The 13,351-nt window shown below is 49.4% G+C and overlaps 1 protein-coding gene across 1 annotated transcript; it reads left to right on the top strand.

Moving 5' to 3' along the window:
* Positions 1-1,473: 1,473 nt before the first annotated feature.
* LOC142001866 (potassium voltage-gated channel subfamily A member 3-like) lies at positions 1,474-3,207 on the top strand. The gene has a single exon (XM_074977487.1). The coding sequence runs from the start codon at positions 1,483-1,485 to the stop codon at positions 3,205-3,207; it is 1,725 nt and encodes a 574-aa protein (XP_074833588.1). The 5' UTR covers positions 1,474-1,482.
* The last annotated feature ends 10,144 nt before the right edge of the window (positions 3,208-13,351 follow it).

Genomic DNA, 13,351 nt, shown 5'->3' with positions numbered 1-13,351 from the left:
AGGAAAGATTAAGGTTTCCTGATCAACTCCCGTGGATATTATCCAGTAACATGTGCTCTGAGGAGCTGGTGTGGCGGTGGGCATCTCCTGGAGCATGTCCATGGGAACCGCCTGGCCTAGGTGGGAGAATTTTATGCCTTCCCCTCTCCTCTGTGCTGGGCATGTCTCCAAGCTTTACCATCCACATTCAGCACCTCTGTGGAGCAGGCATCTCCCTAGGATGCTCTGGGCTGTGCCCTTCCTGGGGTGATGCAATCTGCCCCTGCTGGGATGGGTGTTATGTTTCCATGCTCTGCCTGGGAGCCATCGGGCTGCAGCCTGGTGGGGTTCCCTCACCCTGGGCTCCTTTCTGGACCAGCGCTGGTGCTGGGCATCTGGACTGCAGGGGCACCTCTGCTAGGGTCCCCGTTCACTGTGCCAGAGCAACACCCAGGCTCCCTACTCCCTCTCCAAGGCTGCACCAGGCTCCTTTCCCTGTCTAGGCACCCGTTGTCCTGGAGCAGCACCCGAGCTGCTGCAGGCTGGGACAGGCTCAGTGCTCCCCTCCAGCGCTGTCACCTAGGTTCTCCCCCACCCCTCCAAGCTGAGTCCCACCTGTCCAAGCTCCCTGCTCTCTTCCAGGGGTGGCACCCAAGCTCCTCACTCCCTCCACAGGGTGGCACCCAGGTTCTCCGGGGCTGGGCACCCCCTGTCCCAGAGCAGCCCCAGGCTCCCTGCTCCCTCCCAGATGGGAAGTGGCTGGAGGCGACTATGAAAGCCAATCAACACCTGGACTCCCTGTGCCTGGGCACCCCTGTCTCGGTGCAGCCCCCGGGCTCCCTGCTCCCCTCCCAGGATGACACCGGGATTCCCTCTGGGCTGGGCACCCCTGTTCTGGAGCAACAGCTGGGCTCCCTGCTCCCCTCCTGGGGTGACAACTGTTCTTGCCCCCGGCTGGGCTCCCTACTGTCCTCCTAGGGTGACACCTGGATTCCCCCTGGGCTGGGCTCCCCTGTCCTGGAGCGATCCCGGGGCTCCCAACTCCTCCCCCCCGGGTGACGCTTGGATTCCCCCTGTCCTGGAGCAACAGCTGGGCTCCCTGCTCCCCTCCCGGGGTGACACCTGTTCTTGCCCCCGGCTGGGCCCCCCCTCCCCTCCCGGGGTGACACCTGGACCCCCCCCGGGCTGGGCCCCCCCTCCCCTCCCCTCCCGGGGTGACACCTGGACCCCCCCGGGCTGGGCTCCCCCCTCCCCTCCCTGGGGACACCCACCCCCACGTCCCGGAGCAGCCCGGGCTCGGCGCGCCCTCCCCTCCCGGGGCGGGGCGGCGTGACGGGCGGGGCGGCGCCGGGCGGGGGGCGGACTTTTTGAGCCGAGCCGAGCCGAGCCGGGCGCTGCTCGCTGGAGCGGCGGCGGCGGCGGCGGCTGGCAGCGGCGGGCGGGTCTCTGTGTCTCTTCCCCTCTCGGGCCGGGCGAGGAGGCGGCCGCCCCGCGCTGCCCTGCATGGACGAGCACCTGAGCCTGCTGCGCTCGCCGGCCGCCTCCTCCTGCAGCCGGCACCCGCGGGGCGGCGGCAGCAGCAGCCACCACAACCCGGGCTACACCGAGCCGCCGCCCCCCGCCGCCCCCCAGGCCGAGGAGGAGGAGGGGGAGGGCGGCATGACCGTGGTGGTGGGCGGGGGCGACCCCCTGCTGGAGGACCCCCAGCACCCCCATCCGCTGCTGGCCGGGGAGCGCTACGACCCCCCCCCGGGCCACCTCCCGCTGCCCCCGGGCCACCCCTCGGGCGGGGAGCACGACTGCTGCGAGCGGGTGGTCATCAACATCTCGGGCCTGCGCTTCGAGACCCAGCTCAAGACCCTGGCCCAGTTCCCCGAGACGCTGCTGGGCGACCCCCGCAAGCGGATGCGCTACTTCGACCCCCTGCGCAACGAGTACTTCTTCGACCGCAACCGGCCCAGCTTCGACGCCATCCTCTACTACTACCAGTCCGGGGGCCGCATCCGGCGCCCGGTCAACGTCCCCATCGACATCTTCTCCGAGGAGATCCGCTTCTACCAGCTGGGCGAGGAGGCCATGGAGAAGTTCCGTGAGGACGAGGGCTTCATCCGCGAGGAGCAGCGACCTTTGCCCGACAAGGAGTTCCAGCGCCAGGTGTGGCTCCTCTTCGAATACCCCGAGAGCTCCGGGCCGGCCAGAGGCATCGCCATCGTCTCGGTCCTTGTCATCCTCATCTCTATCGTCATCTTCTGCTTGGAGACCCTGCCGGAGTTCAGGGACGACCGCGACTACGAGGCGACTGGGGGGACCTTCGGCACGAGCAGCGGCCCCTTGGCGACAGAGGTCTTCACCAATTCCTCCGCCGTGGCTGTCTCAATGGTGTCGTCCTTCACCGACCCCTTCTTTGTGGTGGAGACGCTGTGTATCATCTGGTTCTCCTTTGAGTTGCTCGTCCGCTTCTTTGCCTGCCCCAGCAAGGCGACCTTCTCCAAGAACATCATGAACATCATCGACATTGTGGCCATCATCCCCTACTTCATCACCTTGGGCACAGAACTGGCTGAGAGGCAGGGGAATGGCCAGCAGGCCATGTCCCTGGCCATCCTCAGGGTCATTCGGCTGGTGAGGGTCTTCCGTATCTTCAAGCTCTCACGACACTCCAAAGGGCTGCAGATCCTGGGGCAGACCCTCAAGGCCAGCATGAGGGAGTTGGGATTGCTCATTTTCTTCCTCTTCATTGGAGTCATCCTCTTCTCCAGCGCGGTCTACTTTGCCGAGGCTGATGACCCCAGCTCAGGCTTCAGCAGCATCCCTGATGCCTTCTGGTGGGCAGTGGTGACCATGACCACAGTGGGCTATGGGGACATGCACCCAATCACCATTGGGGGCAAAATTGTGGGGTCTCTCTGTGCCATTGCTGGGGTTCTGACCATTGCCCTTCCTGTGCCTGTGATAGTCTCCAACTTCAACTACTTCTACCATAGGGAGACCGAAGGCGAGGAGCAGGCCCAATACCTGCATGTAGGGAGCTGCCAGCACCTCTCTTCTACAGAGGAGCTGAGGAAGGCACGTAGCAATTCCACCCTGAGCAAGTCGGAATACATGGTGATAGAGGAGGGGGGAATCAACAACACTGCATTCAAACAGGCTGCCTTTAAGACGGGCAACTGCACAACCACAAACAATCCCAATTGTGTGAACATCAAAAAGATCTTCACTGATGTTTAAAAAAAAAAAAAGCCTCCGAGGAAATGTTTAAAAATAATAATGCAAAGTGACCATGAAATCGGTATTGTCTGGAACATGCATCATCATTGGTCTGCGTGCACCCTTGTTTTACACACGCATTTTTTTAGAGCATTCCTTTGAAAGGACGAAGAAGAGGATTACAAAATAATCAGAAGAAAAGAGGAGGGGGGAGGGTTGCAGAAGGGAAGATGAGAGGACAAAAGAAGAAGAACATGCTCCCCGTTGAAACAGGTGTTTATTCTGCAACGTGTTGCAGGGCTGCTTTGGTATTTTGGCTTTGGTTTTGTGGGCAGCTTGCCTCTTTTCTCCTTTTTGCAAAGAGTCACCCTGTAGCCAATTCTCCCCCACCCTGCAACCCATGCACTTGTTGGACAGAAAACTGTGAGTCGGAAGGGAAGAAAGAAGATTATACAGCAGAGCCTGTTTGCACGTAAGGGGAGAAAATAATCATTTAATTTTGCAAGGCATCTCTGATACTAAGGGAGGCTAACTATTGAACAAGTAGTGTGTGTCCTTTATGGACACATCCTTGATTTCTTTTCTTCCCCAGCCAGAGCATTTATGAAATTCTAAACTGTTCAGAGTCCCAAGTGTATTCAGTTTTGATGTAATCAGAAAAATGCCATCATTTTCTCTTCCTAATTCCCTTCTCCCACAACCCTATGGAATTGTTTCATCCAACCTGAAATTCCTGGCTGCATGGTGTGTGTGGGGGAAATGTTCTTTTCATATTGAAAGGTTTAATGATTGACTTGAGTGAACAGCATCTGGAGAGTGTGAACATCCTATGCTGCCACTGCAGATTGGGAAAATTTTGGCTCCCATTAAATCAGTAATGGGCTTTTTTAAGTGACTGTTCAGCCTCAGACAAAACCCATCATGAGCCAAGAAAAAAAGGGAGGGGGTATTTCTGTCCATTTCCAAAGCCTCTGAGATAAGCGTCTCCATCTATCACAAGAGGATTAAGTGGCAAACGCCTTTCTGAGGAAGTTACTAATTCAGACCTGAGTGATGCAGTTTCCATAGCAACCCTGGTTTCCTGGGAAACCCCAAAAGGTTGTCATGGTATCTCTTCGTTCCATCCCCCTTCATCCTGTGCTGTTTCCACAGTAACCCTTCCAGATGGTTCCAACTTCTGTGATTCCACGGGAAAGCTGCTGCTCTGGTAAACCACACACACACATACAGAGTTAATCCCAGAGATGTAGGTGTAGAAACTTAATTATCCTACATGCACGATTCTATAGATCAGAAACATTCCTGAAGTCCTGGTACCTACTGGAGCAAAAGATCATCCCAGGAATATGTAGAATGCTGCTGCACATGTGCAGAATAAAACACCTGTTCTTAGGCAATAAAGACAACAAATCTCCAAATTACCCTTGCTATCAAGTTAATATCTGATCGGTAAAATTGATTCTCTGTATGCAAAGCTATACGTCTGCTGAGGAGTTCTAGAAAGGCAATTTCAGCTCTTGCAGAATAGACCATACTTACATTTATGGTATGTGACCTCGATTTTTTTCAAAAAACCTCCCTCCCACGCCAAACAGCAATTCCACCTGCAAGTGTACACGGAACTGAGCAACCGAACAGGAAACTTTTTAATGCAAAAGGGTGCCACTCTTTTGACAATGGGGGCGTCTGGAGGAGGGGTGGGGAGACAAGCAGGGATTTTAAAGTGCAGAGGTGAAAAGTAACCAAAACACTGAGAGAAAACACGCCTGCCTCGTCTCATCCGAGTCAGCAAGCATGGAACATCAGGCGGAAGCAGGTGAGTTAATGCACTGTGGAGAGAACACTTTACGCATCCTAAGACATTGGCGCTTTCAGATATAGCGCTCTTGTCTTTGTACCCTCTGCAAAATGAACAGGCACGTGAGCTAAGTGGAATATTCTTTTCCAGAAGAGTCTCCATTTTTTTTTTTCAGCAGTAGTTTAATTTTCACACTGTTTGGTTTTTAAATAATATGCATTTGGTTTAATAAGCACTATGTATGTTCATTGTGGAGTGAAGCCTCCGGACTGTTTGCGACTCCATTCATGAATATGATACTAAAATTTACTATTTCCACAGGGGTTTAGTTCATTTGGTCTGAGCTCTCTTTTTAAAAAGAAAAGCCAATGATAACTTGTTACTGTTTGTAAAGATGCAAGCTTTGAGGTCACAGCAGTCAGGGCCCAATTAAGAGGCACTTAAGTCCCACTGAGTTAGGCACTTAGCTGAATTTAGATGGGGTTAAGCATTTTACTGAATTTGAGGAATCTGTCTTATTTACAATAAAATAATGTTGTAAGGGAGGGGACAGGGCGGGTTGTAGGCAAATAATTATCTGATTTTAATGACAAGTTCAGAGATTTCTGAAATTTATAATATGGTTTAATTATTTCTCAAATTCAAGGCTGTATTAAAGTCAACAGTTTAATCATTGAGCCAGGATTTAATTTATGATTTTACATGTGTTCTTCAGTTCTAATACTATTTAACATTTACCTCATTTGTTTTCATCCTCTCTGTAGCCTCCTCCATCTCTTTCAATTAATGAAACCTTTGAAAAAGTCCATTAGGCCAGATCCGTGAGTGTGAGTTGACATACCTTCATTAGAACTCCATCAGTTTACACCGACCTCAGAATCTGGCCAATTAATGATAATGGAATGGTCAGATACTCTGGTGAGGGAAGCCATAATTGTAGCAACACAGATGTGAGTTCCCCTTCTTGCCTGTTTTATTTCTGGGAAAGGGTGGCTTGCAGAAATTTGATCCTCCGCATTTTTTTTCCATGCTTTCATGAGCACTGTTGTCATTCATCCAAGCACAAGTTGTATGTCATCAGTTGTCTATGGAACTCCCCAACAAGCCTCTAAATTTGTGAGGCCGTACTTAAGTGTGATTTCAAAGATAACAGACCCTCACTTGGATAAAAACTATATGCCAATTTTCTCAAAGAGAGAGACAGAGAGAGAACATGCCATGTTCCTCATTTTGTGTTTAGGATTTAACAAGATGATGCATTCGAATGCATTTTGAGCTTATAATCAGCATTTAAGATTTTCTGTACCCTGTTTACAGTGGGAAAGCACTGAAAATAGCATTTAACTTTTACTCGGAGCCTTATAGATTTACCAATGAATTCTGTGTTTGAATTCTTCTACATCAACATATTGGGATACGTGGGGGGAGACATAAGCATGACAATGGCACTTTGAATCATGAGAAAACGTACCTGTGTGTGCATTATGTGCACTGAGGCTTAAATAAGCCTTCTGCATTTGCATGACTAGTTCTGACTACATTTGGGGGTGAACAAAGTAGAGGATATAGTAGATAGTTTCTGGTGTGGAGCTAGTCTACAAAGCCTGTCTGCACTGGAGAGGGAAATATGGAAGGAAATAGCGAGAGGCATGAGACATCATGGTTATTCTTGCTGATGATGAGGTGATCAAATAAGTACAAAAATTATATTATTGCCCAGAGCATGTGGAACAGACGACAAAGCTTGTCTGACAGCCACCAAAACTCACTGCTGCTCTCTTCTTTATACACGCAGCTCTTGCAGACAAAACACTGAAAGCAGAGAGGTGGGAGGAGAATGCGGCGGGAAGTGTAAGTTCCATTGTAGGCTACCGCCTATCAAGGTGCACTTCATAGCAGCCAGTCTGGCTCCAGCAGGACCAGGTCCCATGTCTATAGCACCGGATCTGCCCATTTGTGCAGTCTGAAGATTAGGCTTTCATTAGCTTGGGCACATGGAGAATCTCAAGCCCTTTCCTGTAGGGATCTGGGAGATTGTCACGGGGAGCAACTAAGGACTGTCCTGTTTGCAGCCTGCTGCCTCTCTGTAACACATTTGATCTCCTTCCTTGCTGTGCGCCCCGTGTATCTCTCAGGACTGTGACAGTTATTTTTTGAGATAAAGATCAGCTCTTTGCAGAACATTTTTAATGTGCTGAGAAGGGGCAGCTTTAGAAGAGATTAGTATGATCTCTTCTGCATGTGAATTGTCTGGCAGTCTGTGGAAAGCCCTTCTGTGGTGGGGGGTTGTCTAGAATTATATTCCATTATATTAAATGGAGGAGACATGAATGAAACATCCCGTTGACCTTGTATGTGTACTGATGTCAAGCAGTTCAAGGCTGAGATTTCTGCCTCAGCTGTAACTTGGCTAATCAGTAGTATTTTTGTTGGCTCTACATGGTGTTAACTCGAGTGGCTATAAAATGCATGGGCATCATGACACAGTTACCATCGCAGTGGGAACCATAACATGATTTTCTGGCTTCTGTGCTTTCTGGCTGCAGCCCCATCTTTCACGCCTCTCATCTGGGAGCAGGGTGACATTCATTCCCTTCACAGAAGGACAGAGAGGACAGAATAGAGATAGTTCCCACCACAAGTAAAGGAATTCCTGTGCCTCTTTGCTATTTGTAATCCATTGTGGCACCATTGTCTGGGCTTTCACAAGGATGTTCCCAAATGGTGTTGGTTGTTTTTTTTTTTTTTTTTCTTTCAGATTCAGTGTTTACAAAGGGCACTTATCTTCCTGGCATTCGTGAGCTTTCTTAAGCTGGTCTACGCTAGATTTGAAAGTCAATTTCAGATATGCAATTCTAGCTATAGCAGGTGTGTAGCTAGAATCTGCGTATTGGAAATTGACTTATGTGACTGTCTTCACTAGGGAAGGTCAATGGGAGCCTTTCTCCTGTCGACCTCCCTTACTCCTTGCGATAGTGAGTCATACAGGGGTTGAGCGCTCAACCCAGACAGATCGTTTTGGCATGTCATTACCAGACGTGTGAAATCAAACTCAGGAAGATCAGCCCTGACCAGGTCAATCCTCACGGAAGTGTAGACAAGCCCTTCATTCTTGCCCTTCCCAATTTATTTTGGTTTCTTTGCACTTGTGTCCTCCTTATTTTCTAGACCCCCGCAAGGAAGGGCTGGATCCAATGCACACTGGAGTCAGTGGAGACTTTTTACTTCAGTGCTGGTCCTAACCTCAGAGTCCTCCAAAGGGCTTCCCATCACAGAGAGAATGTAACAACAATACAAAAGAATTTAGATGTCCTTTTCACATGGGAAATTGTCCCAGAGGTGTGCTTCATTGGGAGGCTGTTACTAAGATAGGGTGCAGAAGTGTGTGTGACTGCGGCCACTGATAAGGGCCACTAAGCCTAGTCCACACTGGCGCAGGAAGGTGTAAATTCCTGCTGGAACTGGAGCTTCAATTTACACTTCTCAATTCTAGTGTAGTCATTTGCTGCAATTCCTCTAGGATGGCATGCCACATACAGGTCCAGCACTCATAGTAAGGGCACTCATAAGGGAGGCCCCAGTGAATCTTTCTTACCAGGTATATAACAACATTCTGGACCCTTGCAGCAGGAAAAGAGCTGAATGTAGCAAGGCTCCTATTTACTCCGATCAGGGACAAGGTGAGGATTCAGGTAATTATCTTAAGACTCCAGTGCCACAGTGGCTGAACAAGCACAGCCTTTGATTCTCTCTCTCCAAAGCAGTACCCTTAATTAGCCAGTCCCAGAGCTGGGACAAGCAGCGGTCTCATTCTTGGTAGGCTTATTGCCAGGGCTGCTAAATGGTTCCTGAGGACACCTGTATGTCTACAGCATGGGGAAAATCAACCTGGTCAGAATCGATCTTTCAGAGTTCAATTTCATGTGCCTGATAGAGCCACGCAAAATCGAACTGAGGTTGGCAGTTGACTCCTTAACTCCTCATTAGTGCAAGGAGTAAGGGAACTCGACGGGAGAAACCTCCTGTTGACCTCTCTGTCTGTGGACGGTCAGGTAAGTTGATTGCAGATAAGTTGTTTCTAGTTATGCAATGGCCATGATTTCTGCAATTGACTTACCTGCCTAGAGCAGACCAAGCCCTAGTGCCAGTCCAGTAAGTGACACTGAATTAGTAATGCTGGTTCCCTATGGGACATCTGAGATGGTCTTTCTCCTCTTTTCACATTTCACTTCCCCCTTTCTCAAGTTCCTTCTCCATTGACCTGCCTTCCTTTCCGCCCCCCAGAATCCCTTCCTCTCCCTCTCTTCAAACCCCAGTGCCCTACCCAACAGACGTACAAACAAGTTTTGGTAACAAATCAGAAAAGAAAAGGGTTCCACATCCTTTTTCTCTGCCATATTCTGTGCGTGGCAACCCCCAACTGCTCTGCCTGCGTGTGGTTTCCCTTCCTCCTACTGTGTGCTTTCTTTTGTCTTTTAACATAGTTAGTTCTGTGCAGCAGGGACTCTATATGTTGGACAGGTGCTCACAAGCAGTTTTCCCTGTATTTTTTTGCCATCCATGGGCAGAATAATTTTTGTTATGTGCACTGAAGCATGTGCAAATGTGCACCAATAGAAACACAGGCTGCCCACTATGAGCACTCCACTAATCAGCTGGGCAGCGCCTGAATCTCTCCTAGGTGCCACCCAAGCACTCACCTTGCAGGGGACACTGCTTGCAGGATAGATCTTGACTTATGCCCACTGGGCACAATGCAGTACAAACAGCTGACAATGAGTATAACATTGGATAATCCCATGTGCATGTCATTGAGGCCGGGATTGCACATCTGGTTGGCTTCCTGCAGAAGAATTTCTTCCTGGGAAATTATTTCAATAATCCCGACCTCTGCTGCAGCATTTTTCACCAGTAGATGTCAGAACAGTTAACAGAAGATAGCAGTAGATTTACAGTGGGGGAGACTGAGGCACAGGGTGAGGCAGTGACACACACTGAGCCATCTAGCAGGGCAGTGGCAGAGCCAGGAATAGTTCTTAGGTTTCCTGAGTCCCAGTGTATGAAGTAGCATGTTTCAGTGTATCCACTGAATACATCACTACTGTGAGCAAGGCACAGCCTCGTGTATATCCCCATACACCCTCCTGTCATGAGAGATAGTGAAGGCAAGTACAAATCTACTACAACTTGAACCTATCTTGTCCAGCACCCTGAGGACCTGACGGATGCTGGGTGAGAGAATTTGCCAGACTGTGGGAGTTGCTATTGTCTAGCAGCTTCACCAACACGTCCACAGCTCACTGGGCTCTTAGAAGACATTGAGGGGTAAATTAGAGCTAAAGAACAGCACAGAACACCGAGAGCCAGGACTGGTGGCTGGAAACAAACTTTATGGGACTACAGGAAACTTGGCCACAGCCAGGATACGTGGTCGTCCAGCTGACTAAAATCATGCCGGGTTATGGATGTTGCAGCAGGACAGAGAGTGCCGGATTAGAGAGGTTCAAACTGTACTATTCATTTGATATTGCACCAGCTTCTTTTCCACACTATGGGACCATAAAACCTGCTGGACAGTCCCCGCTATAGCACAAAGCAAATTGGCTTCTGTGCCCTGGCACAGGGGCGGCATATAAAGGATGTAAGTGCGATGAAGGGGCATGGCCAGACACCTGCTGCACTTAAGTGCTGTCCCAGCTAGTATACTAAGCCCTGCCTGAGCTGGCTTAGAACCTGTGTGTCTGTCCTGGGTCTCAAGTGCTGGTCCATCGTGTTTTGGATGCAGCATTTTAGACTCTTCTAATTTGAAGAGGTTTTGAAGTATAGAAATTTTGAAACGAGGCGTTTAGGGTTTCTTTGCACTGCGTTGTGCTTATTTCCTAGGCAGTTGTTACCTTGGAAACAGCTGTAGGTCACGATTGTCTGTCTTGGCTTTGACTTTTTGGTGGGGGGGGGGGGGGGAGAGAGAGAGAGAGAGAGAGAGAGAGAGAGAGAGAGAGAGAGAGAGAGAGAGAGAGAGAGAGAGAGTGTGTGTGTGTGTGTGTGTGAGATGCAGAGATCAATACACAGTAATGTAGTTGGGTAGTTCTGGTTTGTGTGAACCAGTGAAAAGAAAATAACCCTGCTGGAATGCTAGGTTGTTGAGAAGTGTGCAGAAATTAGTTTGTACTGGTGTGTTTGTTCAGTGCCGGTGTGGAAAATAGTTCCAACCAATTTTTACGTTAGGAATGTCTTCCTCCGCTACCCCAAAGATCTGGTCTAGGAATTCTTTTGGGGAAGTTCTATGGCCATGTTATATAGGAGGTTAGACTAGATGATTACAGGCCTTGAAATATCTAGGGAGGTGATTATTTTTGCTTTAATCCCTTAAATAAAGTTAGCATGAACATTAATGCCAAATTAATCTGAAAACAAGATACACATGATGTAGCACACAATCCCAGGACAGCTTCAGAGCTGGGTGGGAACGGTCAAGGGAAGGTTATTGTCTTCCCTCTTCCAGAGGCAACAGGATTACAAAGAGATGGGTGCTGGCTGCTACTTAAAAGCAGGGAGGTAGTGGAAGGTTGAGGTGCAGGAATGTATGGGAAGTTGCCTGTTTACGTCAAGAGATATAGTGTGAGGAAGGGTTCAGGTGTCCTGTTCCCCTCTTCTGGAGATTTATGGGAATTAGAGCTGGGTGCGTTACTTGGTTTTTATTTTGTTTTTCATTTTTGCCAAATACAAAATTCACTGAAAAAAATGCAGTTTTAGGCCCCACTCAACACTATCTTCAAATTCAGCAAAAGGAATTGGAAAAGCAAGTCAGAAAGGCCACTGTTCTGTTTCAATGCTGACTTCCAAAACTAGGTTTTTCTAAATACGATGTTTTGAAGCCACATTGAACACATTTTGTTCCATCCAAAACAAAATAGTTTTGCCTTTTTGTTTTGTGGAGACAAAAAACAAACAAAAAAAACAAACAACAAAACCCCCCAAAACCAACAGTTTTGTTTTGAAGCGATCTCCCCCGCCCTGAATTATGAGTTCTGCCACAGACAAAACAATAATTGGTTCACCGCTTATGGGGAAGTTGGCTGTGAACCCTGCGCTGGTCTGCTCCTTTATCTCCGATGGTGGCAGGATTTCAAGGGAAAGGTCCTGGGGGTGTTGGTGGCAATGTCCCCTTGTTTCATGGAAAGACCAGCTCATTACTCGGAGGAGCAGAGACTGAGACAACCTACCCTGTGGATTTTTGCCATCTTTATCCTGAATATCCTGAATGCTGCTAATGTGGGCATCAAGGTGAAATGAGCCTTGTGGCATCTTTTCCCTCATCCCTCTGTCCTCCCTCTTAATTCATTTGCATCCTGCAACAAATTAAACTCCTTACAAATTAAAGGGCCAGTGCTCATCAGTGTAGCTCCATTGACTTAAATGGAGCTTAATTTATTTCTGCTGGGCATCTGGCTTTTCAGGCAAATTCTTCTGATGGTATGAGCAGCTGCAGCCTAACAAAATGTGACTGACCCTTCACTTGTCCGGATGAGGTTGGAAGATTTCAGTGGAGTCTTCCACACACTGATGGACACCCACTGTCATAACATATAGCTGAATGTTGTTCTGGCAGTCAATTACTGTCTGCACGCCTGGGCTGAAAACCCGACCTAAAACTCGGCCTTTGTTGAGAAATAAACCCCACAAGATTTTAAGAATTGTCAGTTGTAGCCTGGCTGTTGAGCAGAGGCCTATAGAGGAAGGTCAGCTGGAGCGCAGCAGGAATGGTTGGGTTTGGTGGGTGAGGGGTGTGATCGCTTTATTTCATTTTGATACCCCAATCCTGCCACCTGGCAACGAGGTTTCTGCAGGAGAGCCTCGACGGTGGAGATAGAGGAGCTGGGCCCGGAGGCAGGGGAACAGGGACAGCAGCACAGACCATGTATGTCCTGGCACGTGTCTTTGCATGTAAAGCCCTATTCGGTGATACCTACTGCTGGCATCACCCCGGGGGCGGGAATGATGAGGCAGGAAATCTACCAGGGGAAGGTGTGTCACTGCCAAGAACCTGCAACTGCCCCTCTGGCCCAAGGGCTATTTAGAATACAGCACCTAGCACAATGGGGCAGGACACGGCCCAGGGGTCAGATCTGAGGGATGTACTGATTCAGTACTCCCCCTTGGCAGCCTACCTGGGGGGGACGACACAAGATGTTCCTCCACCTTCTGCACTGTGCTTTCTGAACAGAGAGAACAGAAATACACTAGCAATATCTACGTGAACGGCATACTCCTCCCATGTCCCACGGGGACACATTCGCTGGTTCTCTTTTTGAACGGATCAGGCTTTTGAGACGTACCCCTGCTTTTTTGGTTACTTGGTTAAACTAA

Source organism: Carettochelys insculpta, chromosome 26 (genome assembly GCF_033958435.1).
Source record: "Carettochelys insculpta isolate YL-2023 chromosome 26, ASM3395843v1, whole genome shotgun sequence".
In the NCBI taxonomy this organism is placed as follows: domain Eukaryota; kingdom Metazoa; phylum Chordata; order Testudines; family Carettochelyidae; genus Carettochelys; species Carettochelys insculpta.
Note: the sequence above shows the minus strand (reverse complement) of the source record. Positions and strands in the feature narration are given on the sequence as shown.